A 24,726-nucleotide genomic window follows, 5' to 3' on the forward strand; every position below is an offset into this window, starting at 1 on the left:
GGCTTCAATAAGAAATGGAACATGCACAGTAATGCTGGCGTCTCCTACATGATGTCTTCAGAAATTGGACTCTTACAGAATATTACCACCTAGGTGTATAACACTGGAATAACATTTCAATTCCACCCCATTATTTCTACAGTCTTATTGAACTTTCATATGAGCAATGTGGGTGGTCTCCTTTACAATAAAAAGTTGTGCTTTATACTATTTTCTCCCCCCATTTATCTATATCATGAACTTGTACACTGCTTCAAAAAAAATAAAGGGAACACTTCAACACAATGAATTTGTCCAGGTATGAAGCAACACCAGTTGTGAATCAATTTCTCCTGCTTTTGTGGAAATGGAACAGACAACAGGTAGTAATGATAAGCAATTAGTCAGACATGGCCTATAAAGAAGTGGTGCTGCAGGGGGTGACCACAGACCATTTCTCTGTTCTCATCCTTTTTGGCTGTTTTGGTCACTTCTTCATTTTATCATTGTTCTCACCCCTAGAGGTACTATACAGTAGCATGAGACGGTGTTTACAACCCACAAAAGTTGCTCAGGTAGTGTTGCTCATTCAAGATGGCACAGCAATGTGAACTGTGGCAAGGTGCATGCCCAGGTGTTGTAGGGAGGTCATACAGGCATGTGGAGGCTACATACACTACTGAATATCATTTTCTTGTCTTGAGGCATTTCCACTGAAGTTGGATCAGCCTGGAATTTGATTTTCAACTTTGATTTTGAGTATCATTCCAAATACAGGCCTCCATGGGATATTGTTCTCAACGCATTTCACTATGTAATCAATAAAGATTTGCAACTGGAATATTTCATTCGGTAACATCTAGGATGTGGTAATTGTGTTCCCTTTTAGTTTTTTGAGCAGTGTAAATTGCCTACAAAGACGAACCCTTCTTGTCTTCCTATTTGTTTGAACAGTCCAGACAGGACTTTCTTTTATGTTAGGAGCAAAGGTTAGTTCTAGAATGCAGGCGAACAGGAACAGACCTAAGGTCATGATGTCATATAACATTGGCATGCTGTTATATTTTTATTGCATTCACTTTTTCAGGATCACTTTGTTAGTGTTTGATGATACATATTTCTCTCATGTTTATAATAGGCTGGATTCTTGGGAGGATCTGCACTTAATAAACCCTATCAGAATAATCCCAATTTACATACTAGTATTGATACAAAGCATGAAATAAATGCCTACAAGATGTAGAAGGAGCCTGTGCTTTCAAATGATAAAAGATAAGTGAGAAATAATAATAGGGGAAGGTCGACAATGATAGGCCAGAAGCATAGAGGAACTGTATGGTAGCGTGAGACAGTGTCTACTGCCCACAGAGGTTGCTCAGGTAGTGTAGCTCATCCAGGATGGCCCATCATTGTGAGCTGTGGCAAGAAGGGTAGCTGTGTCTGTCAGCAAAGTATCCAGAGCATGGAGCAGATGCCAGGAGACAGGCCAGTACACCAAGAGACGTGGGAGGGCTGTAGGAGGGCAACAACCCAGCAACAGGATCTCTACCACCTCCTTTCTTCAAGGAGGAGCAGTGTTATAGCCCTGCAAAATGGTTTCCAGTAGGCCACTAACATCTGTCTGCTCAAACTGTTAGAAACAGACTCCAGAACGGTGGTATGAGGGCCTTACGTCCCAAGTGGTTGTTGTGCTTACAGCCCAACACAGTGCAGGGCGATTGACATTTGTAGAGAACCCCAAGATTGCCAGATTTGACATTGGTGCCCTGTGCTCTTCATGTATGAGAGCAGAGTCACACTGAGCACATGTGACATTCTGGAGACGTTGTGGAGAACGTTGTGTTGCCTGCAACATCCTCCAGCATGACCTGTTTGGCAGCGGGTCAGTTATGATGTGGGGAGGCATTTCTTTGGAGGGCCACACAGCCCTCCATGTGTTAGCCATTAAGTACGGGGATGAGATCCTCACACCCATTTTGAGACCATATGCAGGTGCAGTGGACCCTGGATTCCTTCTGATGCATGACAATGCTAGGCATTGTGTCTGAAGTGTCATCAGTTCCTGCATGTTGAAGGAATTGATGCTATGGAATGTCCTGGCCATTCCCCAGACCTAAATCCAATAGATCACATCTTAGGCATCATGTCTCGTTCCATCCACCAACACAGACTGTCCAGGAGTTGACTAATTCTTTAATCCATGGTCTAGGAGGAGAGCCCTCAGGAAAACATCTACCGCCTCATCAGGAGCATGCCTAGGCATTTTAGGGAGGTCATAAAGGCATGTGGATGCCATATACCACTGAGTATCATTTCCTAGGCATTGTAGGGAGGTCATACAGGCATGTGGATGCCATATACCACTGAGTATAATTTCCTAGGCATTGTAGGGAGGTCATACAGGCATGTGGATGCCATATACCACTGAGTATCATTTCCTTGTCTTGAGGCATTTCCACTGAAGTTGGATCAGCCTTTTAATTTGATTTTTCACTTTGATTTTGAGTATCCTTCCTAATCCAGACCTCCATGGGATATTAATTTTGATATAGTTTGATCATTTTTGTTATATTGTTCTCAAGGCGTTCCACTATATAATGAATAAAGATTTGCAACTTGAATATTTCATTCAGTGATATTTAGGATGTTGTATTTGTGTTCCCTTTAGTTTTGTGAGCAGTGCATTTTGTAGGGAATCTGCTCTGACACTGGTGCACACACAGGGGTCCGATTCATTGGTTCAAAACAAATGTACAGTTTATTAAATGTTCGTAAACCTTCCAGAAAAAATAAATTGTTTATAAATGTGCCCCTATTATGTGCTGTGTAATGAATGTGTCTGACCGTGCAGGTACCACAAAAGAGTATACAAACAGAGCAACGTGGAATTGCAGCTGCTTTTTTCTGTGCGGTAGAACATTTACCTACCTGTGTTTGAACATTTTTCCTCACAGAAAGCAGCGACTGTGATCCCGTGCTGTAGCTTCAAGACTTGCATATGAATTTCCACCCTCTGTATTTTGGTTTTGACCTCCATGAGTATTCTAGTTAATGCCCTTTATTCTACACATGTCAAACATGTTATAAAATAACGAAGATGATTCAATTTTGTCATGATTAATATTTTTGCCACCTCCAAGTGTGGCTGGCTTTACACATCTCCATTTATGTATTTACGGACTGTGATTTCCGGAATGTTGTGGGTCTCCTGACTTCAATTTGTATGCCTCATTTTCAATCCATTTGCATGGAAAATAGGTAATTTACTAAATACCGTGTCAATATATATGCCAAAAGTTCACTTTGGCCTTCTATATACCTCATTGGAAACATCCAGAGAATGCGTATTACATATTTTGATCATACCCTGAGCGTAGTGGTAACATGCAGTAGAACATAATCTTAAGGCCCCGTCACATACAGCGAGATCGCTGATTTTGTGACGCCACAGCGATCTCGCCAGCAATCTCTCTGTGTGTGGCACGCATCAGTGACCGCCCCCCCTCGCCGGGTATCGCTGATCATGCAGGAATGTCCTGGGCCATTTTTTGATCGCTGGTCTCCCGATAGCGATCAGCGACGCTGGGAGCTGGTATCCAACGTAAACAGTGGTTATCTAAGCCGCGCGGCTCTTAGATACCCGCTGTTTACCTTAGATACCAGCTTGCTTGCTGGTCCTGATGGCTGGTGAGTCTATGTGACAGCTCACCAGCGATCAGCTAACTATGTCCCAGTGATCCCATCCAAGTCGAATCGTTGGTGGGATCGCTGCATCTTGAAGCGTGTAACGGGACCCTTAGCCTGATGTAAAAAATATATTTATAGATAATTTGTTTACGTAAAATCTTAGTCAAATGGACTCCTAGAGTTGTCTGAGCAGCTTTTTAAGGTCCATAGGACTATTTGGTCTATCCAATTTTGGGGTCACTGATTGAAAAATTGTCTAAAAAGCTCGTTTGAAAAGCCTGTAGTTTTGGGTAACACATACCTACTTGTAATGTCATACAAAGGTTCAGTGTTAAGAGAAGGAAGTGCTGTCACAAGACCCACATGATTGCAAGTCACATTGTCTCCGTCATTAAAGCTACGTTGAGTTCAGAGGTTAGTATAAACTGCTTTGTTCTTGTATTTCTTTTGCACATTGCTGGCATATTTTCTTGTGATTATGTGAAGTTTTATGAGCCATAAAAATCAATGTCTTGTGGCTTTAGATCAGCTTCATGAATGGTTAATGCCCTGACAAATGTCTGCAGTTTTTCACCTACAATTTTAGGCTTGTGATGTCTTCCCTTCTTGATAAATGATTTTCTGATGTTTAGTTTGTTTTTATGCTAGGGATCCCCCCATTTTAATATTTGCGGGTCTTCGCAAATGCTTTTATTGTAGGGTGCATTCAGATTTTGCAGACACAAAAAGCTGTTATGTGTCTTCCATTTGTAACCAGGCTCCATGGATTCACTGCTTCCGATCCACAAAACCGGAATAAAACAAGACTTGTAACGAGTTCATAGTAACAGATACATAGATCCTTTTTAAAAAGAAAATACATGGAAGTTTGGGTAGTTGCATTGAATCTCCTAAATCCATGTGTCTGTATACAGCCTAGAAATGCTGCCATGTAAATATGATCCATATTGTAATGTTTAGCATAGACCTGCAAGAAGACCACATTTACAGATTCCCACTTCTAGTTCTAGGGTTCTGTACAGATTTACAAAAACTTTCTCCAGAAAACAGTGCCACACCAATGCATAGGTGGTTTGTGGTACTGCAGTGCAGCGCCTTCAGTTCATTAGAGGTAGGTCGCAATATCATACTCATCCCATGGTTTAATGTGGCGCTGTTATTGGACCAGACCCAGCATTATAGAATGCTGTATACCAGCCCTGAAAGGTGATGGCCGTAACTTATATCGGCCAAAACTGTTGACCGGTTCCCTTTAAAGTGCTCAGGCCTGCTCACTTGAAATCTGCGACATACCATATGTTGTGCATTTCACCATGTTATAGCCACTGCTCTTCTGCAATAAAGCCTCAAAGAAATCTATACTTTTTAATGTGTATTTTTCTACCAGATTCTTGAACATGCCCTCACTCTTAAGGGTAAGTGCACACGTTGCAGATTGTGCTGCGGAGTTTTCCGCAAGGATTTTGCAAAATCCGCAAGTAAATCTGCAGGTCAAAAGACCTGCGGTTTGACACCTGTACAATGGAGCAGGTGTAAAACCGCTGCGGAATCCGCACAAAGAATTGACATGCTGCGGATTAGAAACCGCAGCAAATCCGCTGGGAAAAATCCGCAGCATGTGCTCAGCGGTTTTTGATTATAATGGTATTGTACAATGCAGCAGAAACTGCTGTGGATTCGCAAGGCCAAAACCGCTGTGGATCCGCAGCGTGTGCACATACTCTAAAGGAGAGCCATGTTCAAAAAATGACCTATTGTGGAAATCAGGATTTTGGGCAACATTTATTTTTTAAAAATGTTTTGCAGAAATAGAAATTTTGCAATTTTCACGCTGGTTAGTTACTGTGGCTTTCTTTTTTTAAACTCGTACGTCCTGATCCTTTCAAGAAGTGTTTTCCGCAAGGCTGCGTTTATCAGTCTGAATTGCAATGACTGGTAACAAGGGTCAACCAACCACACTATAGGGGGTGTTACAGCCGACTCTGCACAACCCTCTCCCAGTTCACAATGACCATACAAAAGATAGGGTTGGGGCATGACCCGGAAACTTCTAATAAAAGAAGTTGGGAGACTAAATAAAGCCCCAGTAGCTTGTCTGAAAATGGCAAAACCTTCTTTTTTTTATTTTTAATACAGATATGTTTAAAAAAATATCCCCCCAAATGAAAAAATACTTTTAAAGGAGCAATCCAGTGATCTTTGTTTTTGATTTCCCCTCTAATAATCTATTTTTATCCATTCAGCCCACCCATGGGTAATATGTAGGCCAGTTTTCGCCCTGTTTTCCACAGCTTGGTTGAATTGCTAAATGTTCATTCCTGATAGTGTCCAGTCGGTTTGCCTTTGGTCTTCCGTTTCTTTTTACCATTGACGATTTTAGTTAGCATCTTTTTTTTTTTTTTTTTTTTTTTTTTTTTGTTGAATTTCCATGTCCACAATTCTGGGTTCATAAGATCAAGAACATCTTTGTTATTGCTCCTAGTTGTCCATGGCATTAATAGAAGTCTTCTCTATCACCACAGCTCATATGCATCAATTTTTCTTCTGTCTGATTTCCAGAGTGTCCTTGTCTCACAACCATATGTTGCCCAATTTGGAACACAATTGCAGTGATCAGTCTTTGTTTCACGGTGACTGAGATGTCCGTGCACTTCCAAAATTTGCTCCATGCTGACCTTGGCTGAATGCCCTAGTGTCAATTGACTTTTCATCTCTGCTGTGGAACCACTACTGTGATTAACAAGGGACCCAAGAAAAGCAAAGCTATCAACCACTTTTTTTTCTTCTTTTTTGATCTTTATGTGGACTTCATTTGTGGTAGTCATAATTTTGTTCTTGTTATTCAGGTAAAGTCTCATTATCTTGTTTTCTTTTTTTCAACTTCAAGATCCGCTTCTTTGGGTCCTTCTCACTCTCTCTGCCAGCTGAGATGTATGATCTGCATATCTCAAGTTGCTGATGGTTTTTCTGTCTATTTTCACCCCCAACTTCATCATGATGACTTTTGCATAGAGGTTGAAATGAAAAGTAGAAAGGATGCATCCTTGTCTTGTGCCCTCTATGCTGTTGAACCATTCTGTATCTGCATAACTGGTTTGCACTGTACCACCTTGATCGTTGCAGTGTCCTGATTAACCTAATCATGTGCTCCAGCATTTCTACATCACTCAGTGCTTCTCAAAGCTTATCGTGCTCAACACAGTCAAATGCCTTAGTATAATCAATGAGGCACAGATAGTTTCTTCTTTCCCTGCCCTTACAGAATCTTGCTTGGGCTTCATAAATTTCTTTCTCCAGCAGGGCTGTGGAGTCAGTAAGCCAAACCTCCAATTCCAACTCTGACTCCTCAATTTGAATGATTCTGACTCTCCGACTCCCTCATACCAGGGCTGTGGAGTCTGTAAGCCAAACCTCCGACTCCAACTCTGACTCCTCAATTTCCATGACACCGTCTCCACCAAAATAGGCTCCGACTCCACAGCCCTGCTCTCCAGGATGTTGCCCAAGCGCTTCTGAATGATCTTTAGAAGCACCTTGCTAGCGTGGGCGATCAAGGCAATGGTTCTATGGTTGGCACAGTCCCTTTCATCGCCTTTCTTCTGCAGTTAGATGAAAACTGATCTTTTCTTGTCCTTTTGCTATGTGTAAGTCCTCCAGATCTTCTGGCATAGTGCTATCAGTTAGGCTCTTGGGACTGTTTTGAGCAACTCTGTAGAATTGCCATCAGGCAGGTGCTTTGATGTTTGGTAGTTGCCTCAGCCCCCAATCCTCTTCAATTTCCAGTAGTTCTGGTTCCTCTTGGCACACTGCTCATGATGGTCAGTAGACTCAGTACTGGCACTGACATGTAGATTCTCTTTGTATTCTTTCCATCTCTACTTGATGTCCTGCTGGAATTTCCGTTCCATCACATTCTTTGGTGGTTTGACGTGCTAAAAAGTCTTATTGTTTCAGCATGGAAGATAATTCCCTTGTGTGGCCATGAGGAATTGATAATTATCAGAACCACTGTCTGCCTGGTAGCGTTATATGCGGAGAAAATTGATCACTTCCATTTTTGCTAGCAGGGAATGTAGTCATAATAAACACTCAAAATGCATGTTCCAAATTATTATGCACAGCAGAGTTTTCAACCTTTTTATTTTTATTTTGAACAAAAAAATGGTCAATTGTGAAATTATAAGCATTATCAGCTTATTACAAAATGAAATCAAACAGTTTTCAAGTCAAAACTTTATTCTAGGTGATGTTACATTTGCACATAGGACCCCTTGTTCGAAAGAAGCTTCTGAACTCTCTCGTCCATTGAATTTGTCAGTTTTTGGATGGTTTGTGCTTCAATTGTTTGGAATGTGGACAGAATACCCTCCCAGAGCTGTTGCTTAGGTGTGAACTGCCTCCCGCCATCATAGACACTCCTTTTTATGATGCTCCAGAGGTTCTCAATGGGTTTGAGGTCAGGGGAAGATGGTGGCCACACCATAAGTTTGTCCTCTTTTATGCCCATAGCAGCCAGAGATGCAGATGTGTTATTTGCAGCATGAGACGGTGCATTATCATGCATGAAAATAATCTTGCTGCGGAAAGCACGGTTCTTGCTCTTGAACCATGGCAGGAAGTGTTGTTTTAGAAACTCCATATAGATTATGGAGTTCATCTTTACCCCTTCAGGGATCCTAAAGGGGCCGATAATCTCTCTCCCCATGATTCCAGCCCAAAACATTACTCCACCTCCTCCTTGTTGGCGCCTTAGCCGTGTTTTAATGGGGTGTCCATCAACCAGACATCCTCCACTCCATCCATCTGGACCATCGAGCATTGCACGGCACTCATCGGTGAACAAAACAGTTTGGAAGTCAGTCTTCATGTATCGTTTGGCCCAGTGGAGCCGTTTCTGCTTGTGTGCAGTGGATAGAGGTGGTCGACAGGATGGCTTACACACCGCTGCAAACCTCTGAAGGACCCTGCATCTTGTTGTTCGGGGGACGTTGGAGGCACCGGCAGCTTCAAAAACTTGTCTGCTGCTTTGACAAGGCATTTTTGCAGCTGCTCTTTTAACCTGATGCAATTGCCTGTTGGAAAGAGTCCTCAATTTTTCCTTATCAGCACGCACACGTGTGTGCTGGGAATCAGCTACATACTTCTTGATTGTGCGATGATCACGATGAAGTGTCTTGGCAATGTTGATTGTAGTCATGCCTTGACCTAAATACTCCACAATTTGTTGCTTCTCAGCAGCTGACACATCCTTTTTCTTTCCCATTTCGGCAAAAAATGTAGGCTGCTTAATAATGTGGAACAGCCTTCTTAAGTAGCCTTGCCTTTATTTGGACACACTTGCCAGACTAATTTGCACAGGTATCTGCAATTGCTTGAGTGATATAAAGAGCCCTGACACACATCACCATCAATGAGTTTAAATGACAAACAAAAAAATTCTAACCTTATCACTCCTAAACTCTTTTTGCATAATAATTTGGAACACAGTTTAGACACGAGGATGTAAAACCTTAAAAAAAAAAAAAAAAAAAAAAAAAGAGTATAGATAAAGGTATTTTGAATCTGGTATAAATGCTTAGAATGGTAAATACTGCTAGGCAATGGCCACCATGGGGTTAGTGTGAGAATATAATGGGAATCTGAACACAATGCACATACAGAGGATACAAGAAAGTAAAGGTAGGCATAGTAACTTGTGGGCTGAATCCTGCTCTGAGTAATCAGGCGTATTGTCAGATGAATGGGCATCTACTGATGTAACCGGACCTTACAAAGGCGATGAAGTCTGGCTTTGAGGAGGAAGTACAGTTGGCAGCCTTGTTGCTAATTGCAAGGTATGATCAGTGTGCAGATCTTGTATAACACTAGGTATGTGTAAAGAGGTGCCATAAAAAAGGATATTACAGTATGTAAAAGAAAAGCTGCCAACTTAAAGGGCACCACAGGCCCCCGTACAGTCAGCGGGTTTCACATTGGATTTGATCTGTTCTGTTATCTACGTTCATGTGCCCTTAAGATAAAAGTGTGGCGCTCTGCTGGATCTCTACATTTCGTTCAATCAAAGTGTGATCTCGTTGTGAGAACCGCGAGTCACCAAAGGGAACACACAACTCAACGCTGACCACAGGCAAAATTGCTGCACAGTCCATTAAAATCACCAGGAGAGAAAAATAATCAAAAGCTGCATTGCCATTGCTGAACGCGAAGCCGCGTCTTTAGTGGGGTCTTCACCTTGCCGTGTCTGTGACTAGGTGTTACGGTGCTGTCTGTGTTTCCTAACATACAGGCTGCCTCTACCATGGCCTGGTTAGCAAGGTAGGACGCCCAGCAGACGACGCGCCTTCCTGTGATTTGTGCTTCTCCCTTCTGTTGGCAGATGGCGTGTTGTAATGCCATATGTTATGAGGGTCGTATGAATGACTCAGAAATGAAATAGCATTTGTCTGCACGGTGCTGTATAATTCATCGCAGCGCAGACCTCTCCAGACTGTATAATCGTGTGCATTACCAGCCTACTATTAAGTCCTCTCTAAAGAGGGGCTGTCAGGGCATGTGTTTTCATAAACACTTGTATTTCCCAATTCTAGAGCACAGTCCTCGGTTATTCTTCCTGACCATGATCTATAGGTTTGTTTTTGTTTGTTTGTTTTTAATTTAAATGGTGAAAAAAAAAAAATCAGAAATTTGTAAGAAAGAAATGGCTTATGTCACCATTTTCCAAGAGCTGTAGCGTTTTCATTTATCAGGATAAGGGGCTGTGTAAGGGCTTATTTTTTTTGCTCGGTGAGCTGTCTTTATTGATACAATTTTGGGATAGATACAATAATTTGATCTCGTCTTATTGTATTTTATTGCAATGTTGCAGCAGCCAAACAAAGGAGATCTGGCATTTTGATTTTTGTTTTCTCGTTACGCTGTTTTTTTTAATTTGGATTAATTTATTTTATGTTTTGATAGATTGGACTCGGATCACAGCAATACCAAATCCGTGGGTTTTTTTAACCCCTTAGTGACCACCAATACATCTTTTTACTGACCTGCGATATAAAAGACTAGCATCCCCCAGCGGGTGACAATCCTGTATCTGTCAGCTGCACCCTGTAGCTGACAACTTGCTGCATCAGCCACAATCAGTGTTGGCATCGACTCTAGTCATTTAACTCCTCGGTAATGGAATAATGGACCGTCTGGCTGAGGTTATGGTTGGACTTGCCTTTTCAGGAGCTGCATGCGCATAGAAATAGTTTGGGATGAATTCCTGCTGACAGGTTCCTTTAATAAATTACATTTTTAAAAATACTACCTTCCTCTAAAATATGGCTGCCATGGTGATATAGTCCATGTGGTGCTAAATGGGTCGTAAAAGAATAGCATATATATAGGTGACCATACACATAAGTTAGCACCAGCAGAAGGCACTGATTTTTTTGAGAGTGCGCAACAACCTATGGGGCATCTCGATTCTTCTCCACTAGTAGATTTCTGAGAAAGAATGATCTGATATGTCTAAGAGAAGCTTATGCTCCTGCACGCTCCATCCAGCAATGGGGGAGATGTTCATGGGGTGGGATATAATTGCCTGATGTCTGTATGAGGTGCATGGCTGCCCTATGGCCCCCTTATTGTGCGTGAAGAAATAAGAGGACCTTTGTGCAGCGTTCTCTCATTGTTGTCAGTGCATTTTATTGCACGTCATCGGCTGCAGGGCTGTGGGGTCGGAGCCCATTTTGGTGGAGTTGGTGTCATGGAAATTGATGAGTCGGAGGTTTGGCTTACCGACTCCACAGCCCTGATCGGCTGCTCTTCGCTCCTATCTGACATGTACATTAGTACGTGCACATAGGCCTCATGTCTCAGTCTGTGTTAACACATATCACTGCCATTGTTATTGCTGTTTAGTTTGAGCGTTTATCGCCTTCATTATTTTAGTCTCCATAGAAGACAGTGTAAAGTGTAGATTGAGACACTGTCAACAGAAAAAACAGACAAGGCTTTCTTTCCCTAGTTTTTACTTTTACAGAGGTCTTTAAAGCTGCAAATTGATAATGTAGAATGTGATGGAGCCAGGATCCATATTGGTGCAGTCCGTCTCATGGTTGTTAATTTCTGCCATTGTGTGTGCATCTTCTGCTCTGCATCCTACACATAGATTGTGGAATATATTCCTGTTCGTGGCTGCAGTCCATCACGGAGTACAGAAGCCCTGGTCTGCTGTGTTACATTCTCACCATAACAGTTCTCTGCAGCCCTGACACGAGGTGTTAATGCTGTAATATTAGGTCATTCATTATTTTGGTGATAAACTGCTGCTACTGCGAGATCGCTCAGCCATTCTCTATTAGTCACGCTAGACTTGGGTTTGCTGGATGTAGTTCCTTATGATTTTTGTGCTTTTAATTTCCATAGGATGAAGGCAGCATAAATGAAATAGCAATTACCCATCATGTTAAGGAAGGATGCGAGAAAGCTGACCCCTCACAGTTTGAGCTTCTCAAGGTACTTGGACAAGGCTCATTTGGAAAGGTGAGTGTGAAGTTTCATCCATTCATGTTTTATAATCGCATTCATGGGCCACATCAAGGTTACTTTTTAGCAGTCCAGCATCTCTAAATAGATGAAGGATTTCCGTTTATTATAAATCCATTTAATTCAAAGTGCATATAAAGTGTAAGTGTCTTTAATTGGTTTATAATAAGCACCGATATTTCATCTGTTTGCTGATGCTGGACTTCTAAAATTTGACATCGCCGTTGCTCTAATCCCTAAAGTCCATCTGTGATTATAGAGAAACATGCGACTTGATAATTACTGCCCGGACCGTAGGCAGCATGAAGCCGAGCCTGACTGCACCATTGTAGCCAGGTATGAAAAGTCGGCCGGGTACCATAGGGATAGATCTGATTTAGTCCGGTGCAATCCCAAGCTACTTCTCGCCACCTCGACCCAACTGATTGGTAGTTTTCTCTCATCTGCGTACACTGAGAGAAACCGGTCAATCACCTGGAGTGGTGCTGGGAGAAGCTGGCTGAGGACTGTGCTGGACTACTTGGATCTCCTTATGGTCCCTGTTCGGATTTGCAAAGTGAACATTCTAAAATGCTACAGCATTGCAGAGAAAGCCATTCCTGGCTGTCATCTTGCAGCCCGGCTCGGATTCACATAGCCTGTGGTTGGGGCAGCATGAATGTTGTGACAGACTCCCTTACAGTTTGTGCCCAGTGTCTACCATTCTGCTCCATCTATGATCAAATAAAGATATATGGTGAAGGACAAGTCATTTATGGTCCCCATGTGTCATTACCTTAAATAATTCATTTTCTGCATAGCAGTCTATGAGCAAGAGGCCGTAGCGATAAGAAATTAGAGATGTTCCTTGGGATAGTCACATTAGAGAACAAGAATAGCAGTAGACAACAATAATCACTATCTATAGTTCAGAAACTTTGGATGGCTCTGGAGACAGATGCAACTTCCACCTAATTTCTGATGTTCTTGACCCCCCAATCCCACGAGAAGAAGTGTCTTAGAAAGCCAGAGGTGGGATTAAAGAAAAAAAAAAAAAAAAAAAAATATATATATATATATATATATATATATACCTCTGAGAGACAACTTTTGCATTTTTGAGTTTTAGTTAATATTTTGCGCTGTTTACAGTGTTCAGAGTTTTTGTTTTTCTGAACGTTGCTGGCTGCTCAAGGAGTTCACTGATAATCCATCAGTCAGACCAGAGAGTCCATTAGTCCCTATAGAGAGTCCCTGACTTCACCAGCACCGTGATCGGCTGTTCTTAGCGGTGAATGGGGCCAGGATTTGTTCGTTTTGAGATTCTCCATTCGATGAAACATTTTACAGGTCATCTTCACTGCTACCAATACTGTGGTCTCCATGGTAGCCCACTTCTTTTCCATCCCCTCAGTAGTTCATATAGGTAGGGGCTGTATGTATAATCCATGTCAGGGGCTCATTCGGTGTGCCATGTATTCCCAGAATATTACAGTAATAGTTGCAAACATGCACAGAACAAATTGCCCCTTGCAACTGCGAGAAACAATCAGCTATTCTATCACATCTGAAGGAAATCTATTAAAGTGAGTGTGACCTGTCGGGTATGCCCGTGTCTACCCATCTCCGCAGGAAGCAGGACTGAAATAAGTGTAGGTTTCGGCACATAAATTAAGTCTAAGTACTGAGCTGCTGCTCCCCTAAGGGCCGCCGTCTCAGCCTTGCAATACTTGAAAATGAATCCTTTGCACTTTTCTATTTACTTTTAATAACCGCAGAATCCAATCTTTTATTACAGGTATTTCTTGTGCGGAAAATCTCAGGATCTGATGCTGGGCAACTATATGCAATGAAAGTATTAAAAAAAGCCACACTTAAAGGTAAGTCAAATATTGGATCTTTTTATTGCTCTGCTCCTGGCGTTAAGCAGGTGCATTGTATGGTTTCCTCCAGTCATGCTTATATTTCACAAGCACTGCGTTACCTGGAGCCCGGATATGTAGAATAAGAGCTGGGCGGTCTGCCTATAATATGAGGCAGTGATTGGATCCTGGTACAAAGCCTTTCATTGCCCCACTGTTGCATCATGCTGAGTTTCCATATAAGAGGCATCATCCTGGGATGCCATATACAGTGAAGTAAAATTTTTATTTGATCCCTTGCTGATTATGTAAGTTTGCCCACTGACAAAGACCTGAACAGTCTATAATTTTAAGGCTAGGTTAATTTTAACATTGAAAGATAGAATATCAAAAATAAAATCCAGAAAATCACATTGTATAAATTTATATAAATTTATTTGCATTTTGCAGTGAGAAGTAAGTATTTGATCCCTCTGGTAAACAAGACTTAATACTTGGTGGCAAAACCCTTGTTGGCAAGCACAGCAGTCAGACTTTTATTGTAGTTGATGATGAGGTTTGTGCACATGTCAGGAGGAATTTTGGTCCACTCCTCTTTGCAGATCATCTCTAAATTATTGGGATCATTAGGATTTTGATGCTGTTGCTTGGCAACTCAAAGCTTCCACTCCCTCCATAAGTTTTCTATGGGATTAAGGTCTGGAGACTGGCTAGGTCACTCCATGACCTTAATGTGCTTATTTTTGAGCCACTCCTTTGTTGCCTTGGCTGTATGTTTTGGGTCATTGTCTTGCTGATAGACCCAGCCATGACCCATTTTTTAATGTCCTGGCGGAGGGAAGGAGGTTGTCACGCAGGATTTTACGGTACATGGCTCCATCCATTCTCCCATTTATGCGGTGAAGTAGTCCTGTGCCCTTAAGCAGAGAAATACCCCCAAAACATAATGTTTCCTCCTCCATGCTTGATAGTGGGGACGATGTTCTTTTCCTCTATGCACGGCAAGTTGAGTTAATGCCAAAGAGCTCATTTTTTGTCTCTTCTGACCACAGCACCTTCTCAATCACTCACAGAATCATCCAGGTGTTCATTGGCAAACTTCAGACAGGCCTGCACAAGTGCCTCCTTGTGCAGGGGGACCTTGTGGGCACTGCAGGATTTTAAACCTTTACGGCGTAATGTTACATAGAATCATAGAGTTAGAGTTGGAAGGGGCCTCCTTGGCCATCTGGTCCAACCCCTTGCTCAAAGCAGGATTCGCTAAATCATCCCAGACAGATGTCTGTCCAGCCTCTGTTTGAAGACTTCCATTGAAGGAGAACTCACCACTTCTCGTGGCAGCCTGTTCCACTCATTGATCACTCTAACTGTCAAAAAGTTCTCTAATATCTAATCTGCGTCTCCTCCCATTCAGTTTCATCCCATTGCTTCTAGTCTTTCCTTGTGCAAATGAGAATAAAGATGATCTTTCTACAATGTGACAGCCCTTGAGATATTTGTAGACAGCTATTAAGTCTCCTCTCAGTCTTCTCTTTTGCAAGCTAAACATTCCCAAATCATGCAACCTTTCCTCATAAGACAGGGTTTGCAGACCGGTCACCATTCTGGTCGCTCTTTTCTGAACTTGCTCCAGTTTGTTGATGTCTTTTTTAAAATGTGGTGCCCAAAACTTGACACAGTATTCCAAATGAGGCTGACCAAAGAGGAGTAGAGGGCAATAATGACTTCACGTGATCTAGACTGTATGCTTCTGTTAATACATCCTAGAATTGCATTTGCCTTTTTTGCTGCTGCATCACACCGTTGACTTATATTCAGTCTGTGATCTATTAATATACCCAAGTCTTTTTCACATGTGCTGTTGCTTAGCCCTATTCCTCCCATTCTGTATATGCTTTTTTCATTTCTATTGCCCAGATGTAGTACTTTGCATTTTCCCCTGTTAAAAACCATTCTGTTAGTTGCTGCCCACTGCTCCAGTTTATTTATATCTTTTTGAATCCTCTCTACCAATGGGTCTCTTGGTGACTATGGTCCAAGGTGCCTTAAGTCACCCCCCCCGTGTAGTTTTAGGCTGATCTCTCACCTTCCTCATGATCAAGGATCGCCCGCAAGGTGAGATTTTGCATGGTGCCCCCAGATCGATGTCGATTTACAGTCATTTTGTATCTTTCATTTTCTTACTATTGCATCAACAGTTGTCTCCTTCTCACCCAGCGTCTTACTTATGGCTTTGTAGCCCATTCCAGCTTTGTGCAATTTTTACCCCTTAATCCCATGTGACGTACTATCCCGTCCATGTGCCCTGGGACTTAATTCCCAGGGACGGGATAGTACGTCACAACGATCAGCGGCGCCCACGTGCTGATCGCGGCTGGGTGTCAGCTGATTATCACAGCTGACACCCAGCACAATGTGTCAGGGACAGTCACGGACCGCCCCCAACACGTTAACCCCTTGCACACCGCGCTCAAACACGATCGCGGTGTACCGGGGGTTAAAGGGAAGCATCGGCAGGGAGGGGGCTCCCTCCGTGCTTACCTGAGCCCCCCACAGCAGCGCAATGTGCAGCGCTGCTGCGGGGGTCTCTTTCCCTACAGGTCCCCGGATCCAAGATGGCGATGGGGACCTTCGGGGGCCTGTAGGGAGCTGACTTCCTCAGTGCCTGCAAAGCGCAGGCATGAGGAAGTCTGCGTCTATGCCTTTGACAGATTGCTGATCTGTGATGTGACAGATCAGCGATCTGTCACAGGACAGTGATGTCCCCCCTGGGACAACCTAATAAAGTTTTTAAAAAAAGTGTAAAAATAATTTTTTAAAAATCACTAAATAAATTAGAAAAAAAAAATTCCCCAATAAATTAATTTTTTGGAAAGAAAAAAAGAAAACAATAGAAGTACACATATTTGGTATCGCCGCATCTGTAACGACCCGCCCTATAAAACTGTCCCATTAGTTAACCCCTTTAGCGAACCCCTTAAAAAATAAAAAGCGAAGCAAAAAATAATTTATTATACCGCCGAACAAAAAGTGCAATAACGCGCGATCAAAAAGACGCATATAAATATCCATGGTACCGCTGAAAACATCATCTTGTCCCGCAAAAAACGAGCTGCCATACATCGTCATCAGCGAAAAATAAAGTTATAGCTCGCAGAATAAAGCGATTCAAAAATAATTAATTTTTATATAAAATAGTTTTCATTGCATAAAAGCGCCAAAACATAAAAAAGACATAAATGAGGTATCGCTGTAACCGTACTGACCTGAAGAATAAAACAGTTTTATCTATTTTACCGCAGGCGGAACGGTGTAAACGCACCCCCCAAAAGAAATTCATGAAACGCTGGTTTTTGTTCATTCTGCGTCCCAAAAATCGGAATAAAAAGCGATCAAAAAATGTCACGTGCCCGAAAATGGTACCAATAAAAACGTCAACTCGTCCCGGAAAAAATAAGACCTCACATGACTCAGTGGGTCAAAATATCGAAAAATTATAGCTCTCAATATGTGGTGATGCAAAAACCTATTTTTACAATAAAAAGCGTCTTTTAGCGTGTGACAGCTGCCAAATATAAAAACCGCCATAAATAGAAAATCAAACCCCCCGTTATCACCCCCTTAGGGAAAAATAATAAAATTAATAGAAAATGTATTTATTTCCATTTTCTCATTAGGGCTGAGATTAGGGTTAGGGGTGTGTTGGGGTTAGGGTTGGAGTTAGAATTGGGGGTTTCCACTGTTTGGGCACATCAGGTGCTCTCCAAATGCAACATGGCGTCTGATCTCAATTCCAGCCAATTCTGCGCTGAAAAAGTCAAATGGTGCTCCTTCCCTTCCAAGCTTTGCCATGCGCCCAAACAGTGTTTTACCCCCACATATAGAGTATCAGCCTACTCAGGACAAATTGCAAAACAACTTTTGGGGTCCAATTTCTCCTGTTACCCTTAGGAAAATAAAAAATTGGGGGCAAAAATATAATTTTTGTGGAAAAAAAATGATTTTTTTTATTTTCACGCCCAGACGTTACAAACTTCTGTGAAGCACTTGGGGGTTCAAAGTGCTCACCACACATCTAGATAAGTTCTGTGGGGTGTCTAGTTTCCAAAATGGGGTCACTTGTGGGGAGTTTCAATAGTTTATGTACATCAGGGGCTCTCCAAACGCAACATGACACCTGCAGACCATTCCATCAAAGTCTGCATTCCAAAACGTCACTACTTCCCTTCCGAGCCCTGACGTGTGCCCATACAGTAGTTTTCTCCCACATATGAGGTATCAGCGTACTCAGGACAAATTGGACAACAACTTTTGGGGTCTAATTTCTCCTGGTACCCTTGGGAAAATAAAAAAATTGGTGACTAAAAGATAATGTTTGTGGAAAAAATACGATTTTTTTATTTTCATGCCCAGGCATTATAAACTTCTGTGAAGCACTGGGGGGTTCAAAGTTCTAACCACACATCTAGATAAGTTCCTTGGGGGGTCTAGTTTCCAAAATGGTGTCATTTGTGGGGGGTTTCCACTGTTTAGGTACATCAGGGGCTTTCCAAACGCGACATGGTGTCCGATCTCAATTCCAGCCAGAAACGTCAAATGGCGCTGCTTCCCTTCCGAGCTCTGCCATGCGCCCAAATAGTGGTTTACCCCCACATGTGGAGTATCAGCGTACTCCGGACAAATTGCACAATAACTTTTAGGGTCCTGTTACCCTTGGAAAAATAAGAATTGAGGGTGAAAAGATCATTTTTGTGGAAAAAATATGATTTTTTAATTGTACCGCTGTACGTTATAAACTTCTGTGAAGCCCTTGTGGGTTCAAAGTTCTCACCACATATCTAGATAAGTTTCTTGGGGGGTCTAGTTTCCAAAATGGGGTCACTTGTAGGGGGTTTCCACTGTTTAGGTACATCAGGGGCTCTCCAAACGTGACATGGCGTCCGATCTGAATTCCAGCCAATTTTGCATTGAAAAAGTCAAACGACGCTCCTTCCCTTCTGAGCTCTGCCATGCGCCGAAACAGTGGTTCCCCCCCACATATCAGGTATCAGCGTACTCAGGACAAATTGCACAATAACTTTTGCAGTCCAATTTCTCCTTTTACCCTTGGTAAAATAAAAAAAAATTGAACCTGAAGTATTTTTTTTGTGAAAAAAGGTTAAATGTTCATTTTTTTTTTTTTTTAAATATTCAAAACATTCCTGTGACGCACCTAAAGGGTTAATAAACTTATTGAATGTGGTTTTTAGCACCTTAAGGGGTGCTGTTTTAGAATGGTGTCACTTCTGGGTATTTTCTATCATATAGACCCCTCAAAGTGGCTTCAAATGTGATGTGGGCTGTAAAAATAAAATGGTGTTGTAAAAATGAGAAATCGCTGGTCAATTTTTAACCCTTATAACTTCCTAACAAAAAAAAATTTTGGTTCCAAAATTGTGCTGATGTAAAGTAAACATGTGGGAAATGTTAGTTATCAAGTTTTTTGTGTGCCGTATCTCTGTGATTTAAGGGCATAAAAATTCAAAGTTGGAAAATTTATTTGAATGAAATTTTACCACTACCATGAAGTAAAATATGTCACGAGAAAACATTGTCAGAATCACCGGGATCCATGAAAGCGTTTGAGTTATTACCTCTTAAAGGGACAGTGGTCAGAATTGTAAAAATTGGCCCGGTCATGAACGTGCAAACCACCCTTGGGGATTAAGGGGTTAATAAACTTGCCAAAATTCCTACATTTGCTTTTTCAGTCAAGATGGTGTGCAGAGTGCACATTAATGAGAAAAAAATGAACTTTTTTAAATTTACCAAATGGCGGCAATGAAACAGAGTTGAAAAATTTAAATGGGTTTGAATACTTTCCGTACACACTGTATCCTGAGCTGCCATATGAGGCATTGTCCTTGACTGCCATATGTGTGAAATCCTCCCTTGCTGCCATATATGATTCAGTGCTTCAGTCTTTGCTGCATTATACAGTTAGGTCCATATATATTTGGACAGAGACAACATTTTTCTAATTTTGGTTTAATGTGGATACCCTCAAATGAAAGCTGAAAGTCTGAACTTCAACTTCATCTGAATTGTTTTGTTTAAAATTCATTGTGGTAATGTCTAGAACCAAAATTAGAAAAATGTTGTCTCTGTCTAAATATATATGGACTTAACTGTATAGGGCATGCACATAATACCTTGCCACCATCAGGCAGGAGATCCGTTTGCCTAAGATTTTGGTCAAGGGATTTTAGGATTTTTTTGATGTTCCTCAAGCAAAGTGCCAGTCTGTACTTAACAATCTGTCTGTTATTGTACACTGCGGCTTTTACACTCCTCTTAACTGCGATTTGTACCTTTTGTACAGAAGCTTATAGATCCATCTCAGATTTTGTTTTCAGACATAACATGGCGTCGCTTCACTTGGGTCATATTGTGTGCCAAAAATGATTGTAGCTTTAATTTTCATCATTGGCCCAATATAACAGCCAAGCCATATAGTAAGCAGGTAATTATATTACCGTATATACTCGCGTATAAGCCGAGATATTCAGCCCATTTTTGGGGCTGAAAGTCCCCCTCTCGGCTTATACCCGAGTCATATACTGGGGGTCGGCCGGGCGGGGGTGTAGGAGATCATACTCACCTCTCCTAGCATGTCTCTTGCAGCCCCCCGGTGCTTATTCCATCTTCTCAGCGCAGTTGTTCCTGCTTTCAGCGGTCACGTGGTGCTGCTCATTACATATGCGCATATATAATGAGCGGCTCCACGTGACCGCTGAAAGCAGGAAGAACTGCGCTGAGAAGATGGAATAAGCACCGACGGGCTGCAAGAGACATGCTAGGAGAGGTGAGTATGATCTCCTATACCCCCGCCCGGCCGACCCCCAGTATATGACTCTGGTATAAGCCGAGAGGGGGACTTTCAGCCCAAAAAATGGGCTGAATATCTCGGCTTATACGCGAGTATATACGGTAATATAATTACCTGCTTACTATATGGCTTGGCTATTATATTGGGCCAATGATGAAAATTAAAGCTACAATCATTTTTGGCACACGATATGACCCAAGTGAAGCGATGCCATGTTATGTCTGAAAACAAAATCCTGCTTTCAGCGGTCACGTGGTGCTGCTCATTACATATGCGCATATATAATGAGCGGCTCCACGTGACCGCTGAAAGCAGGACGAACTGCGCTGAGAAGATGGAATAAGCATCGGGGACTGCAAGAGACATGCTAGGAGAGGTATGTATAGCGGAGGGAGCCATAGTCACCTGTCCCCCGTTCCACCGCTGCGCGTTGCTCTGCTGTCTTGCTTCCTCTGGCAGTGACGTTCAGGTCAGAGGGCGCCATGACGTAGTTAGCAGGTGCCATCTGCCTGAGCAGTCACTGTGCAGAGCCGGCAACGCTGAGGAGCAGCAGCTGCAGCAGCAGGGGCGAGGTGAGCATATAGGTTTTTTTTTTTGTTTTTTTTTATTGAGGCAGCAGCAGCATTATAAGGGGCCACTAATAACTGTGCATCATTGTAAGGGGCCGCTCACTGTGCAGCATTATAAGGGGCCACTAATAACTGCATCATTGTAAGGGGCCGCTCACTGTGCAGCATTATAAGGGGCCACTAATAACTGTGCATCATTGTAAGGGGCCGCTCACTGTGCATCATTGTAAGGGGCCGCTCACTGTGCATCATTGTAAGGGGCCGCTCACTGTGCATCATTGTAAGGGGCCGCTCACTGTGTAGCATTATAAGGGGCCACTAATAACTGCATCATTGTAAGGGGCCGCTCACTGTGCAGCATTATAAAGGGCCACTAATAACTGTGCATCATTGTATAGGGCTGCTCACTGTGCAGCATTATAAGGGGCCACTAATAACTGTGCATCATTGTAAGGGGCCACTAATAACTGTGCATCATTGTATAGGGCTGCTCACTGTGCAGCATTATAAGGGGCCACTAATAACTGTGCATCATTGTAAGGGGCCGCTCACTGTGCAGCATTATAAGGGGCCACTAATAACTGTGCATCATTGTAAGGGGCCGCTCACTGTGCAGCATTATAAGGGGCCACTAATAACTGCATCATTGTAAGGGGCCGCTCACTGTGCAGCATTATAAGGGGCCACTAATAACTGTGCATCATTGTATAGGGCTGCTCACTGTGCATCATTGTAAGGGGCCACTAATAACTGTGCATCATTGTAAGGGGCCACTAATAACTGTGCATCATTGTATAGGGCTGCTCACTGTGCAGCATTATAAGGGGCCACTAATAACTGTGCATCATTGTAAGGGGCCGCTCACTGTGCAGCATTATAAGGGGCCACTAATAACTGTGCATCATTGTAAGGGGCCGCTCACTGTGCAGCGTTATAAGGGGCCACTAATAACTGTGCATCATTGTAAGGGGCCGCTCACTATGCAGCATTATAAGGTGCCACTAATAACTGTGCATCATTGTAAGGGGCCGCTCACTGTGCATCGTTATAGGGGCGACTAATAACTCTGCATCATTGTAAGGGGCCACTAATAACTCTGCATCATTGTAAGGGGCCGCTGACTGTGCAGCATTATAAGGGGCCACTAATAACTGTGCATCATTGTAAGGGGTCGCTCACTGTGCAGCATTATAAGGGGCCACTAATAACTGTGCATCATGGTAAGGAGCCGCTCACTGTGCAGCATTATAGGGGCCACTAATAATTGCATCATTGTAAGGGGCCGCTCACTGTGCAGCATTATAAGGGGCCACTAATAACTGTGCATCATTGTAAGGGGCCGCTCACTGTGCAGCATTATAAGGGGCCACTAATAACTGTGCATCATTGTAAGGGGCCGCTCACTGTGCAGCATTATAAGGGGCCACTAATAACTGTGCATCATTGTAAGGGGCCGCTCACTGGGCAGCATTATAAGGGGCCACTAATAACTGTGCATCATTGTAAGGGGCCACTAATAACTGTGCAGCATTATAAGGGGCCACTAATAACTGTGCATCATTGTAAGGGGCCGCTCACTGTGTATCATTGTAAGGGGCCACTCACTGTGCAGCATTATAAGGGGCCACTAATAACTGTGCATCATTGTAAGGGGCCGCTCACTGTGCAGCATTATAAAGGGCCACTAATAACTGTGCATCATTGTAAGGGGCCACTAATAACTGTGCATCATTGTAAGGGGCCACTAATAACTGTGCATCATTGTAAGGGGCACTAATAACTGTGCATCATTGTAAGGGGCCACTAATAACTGTGCATCATTGTAAGGGGCCACTAATAACTGTGCATCATTGTAAGGGGCCGCTCACTGTGCAGCATTATAAGGGGCCACTAATAACTGTGCATCATTGTAAGGGGCCGCTCACTGTGCATCATTGTAAGGGGCCGCTCACTGTGCATCATTGTAAGGGGCCGCTCACTGTGCATCATTGTAAGGGGCCGCTCACTGTGTATCATTGTAAGGGGCCGCTCACTGTGCAGCATTATAAGGGGCCACTAATAACTGTGCATCATTGTAAGGGGCCGCTCACTGTGCAGCATTATAAAGGGCCACTAATAACTGTGCATCATTGTATAGGGCTGCTCACTGTGCAGCATTATAAGGGGCCACTAATAACTGTGCATCATTGTAAGGGGCCACTAATAACTGTGCATCATTGTATAGGGCTGCTCACTGTGCAGCATTATAAGGGGCCACTAATAACTGTGCATCATTGTAAGGGGCCGCTCACTGTGCAGCATTATAAGGGGCCACTAATAACTGTGCATCATTGTAAGGGGCCGCTCACTGTGCAGCATTATAAGGGGCCACTAATAACTGTGCATCATTGTAAGGGGCCGCTCACTGTGCAGCATTATAAGGGGCCACTAATAACTGTGCATCATTGTAAGGGGCCGCTCACTGTGCAGCATTATAAGGGGCCACTAATAACTGTGCATCATTGTAAGGGGCCGCTCACTGTGCAGCATTATAAGGGGCCACTAATAACTGTGCATCATTGTAAGGGGCCGCTCACTGTGCAGCATTATAAGGGGCCACTAATAACTGTGCATCATTGTAAGGGGCCGCTCACTGTGCAGCATTATAAAGGGCCACTAATAACTGTGCATCATTGTATAGGGCTGCTCACTGTGCAGCATTATAAGGGGCCACTAATAACTGTGCATCATTGTAAGGGGCCACTAATAACTGTGCATCATTGTATAGGGCTGCTCACTGTGCAGCATTATAAGGGGCCACTAATAACTGTGCATCATTGTAAGGGGCCACTAATAACTGTGCATCATTGTAAGGTGCCGCTCACTATGCAGCATTATAAGGTGCCACTAATAACTGTGCATCATTGTAAGGGGCCGCTCACTGTGCATCGTTATAGGGGCGACTAATAACTGTGCATCATTGTAAGGGGCCACTAATAACTGTGCATCATTGTAAGGGGCCGCTCACTGTGCAGCATTATAAGGGGCCACTAATAACTGTGCATCATTGTAAGGGGTCGCTCACTGTGCAGCATTATAAGGGGCCACTAATAACTGTGCATCATGGTAAGGAGCCGCTCACTGTGCAGCATTATAGGGGCCACTAATAACTGCATCATTGTAAGGGCCGCTCACTGTGCAGCATTATAAGGGGCCACTAATAACTGTGCATCATTGTAAGGGGCCGCTCACTGTGCAGCATTATAAGGGGCCACTA

General features: G+C 42.9%; 1 protein-coding gene across 1 annotated transcript in view; it reads left to right on the forward strand.

The window, feature by feature from the left end:
• RPS6KA3 (ribosomal protein S6 kinase A3) overlaps positions 1-24,726 on the forward strand; it is a 157,225-nt gene that overhangs the window by 76,259 nt on the left and 56,240 nt on the right. The window contains 2 exon segments of the mRNA XM_073565856.1: positions 12,073-12,189; positions 13,970-14,051. Of these exon segments, the coding sequence (XP_073421957.1) occupies positions 12,073-12,189; positions 13,970-14,051 (199 nt within the window).

This window comes from Dendrobates tinctorius, unplaced genomic scaffold (genome assembly GCF_039654945.1).
Source record: "Dendrobates tinctorius isolate UK_male_01 unplaced genomic scaffold, ASM3965494v1 ptg000016l, whole genome shotgun sequence".
Taxonomy (NCBI): Eukaryota; Metazoa; Chordata; class Amphibia; order Anura; family Dendrobatidae; genus Dendrobates; species Dendrobates tinctorius.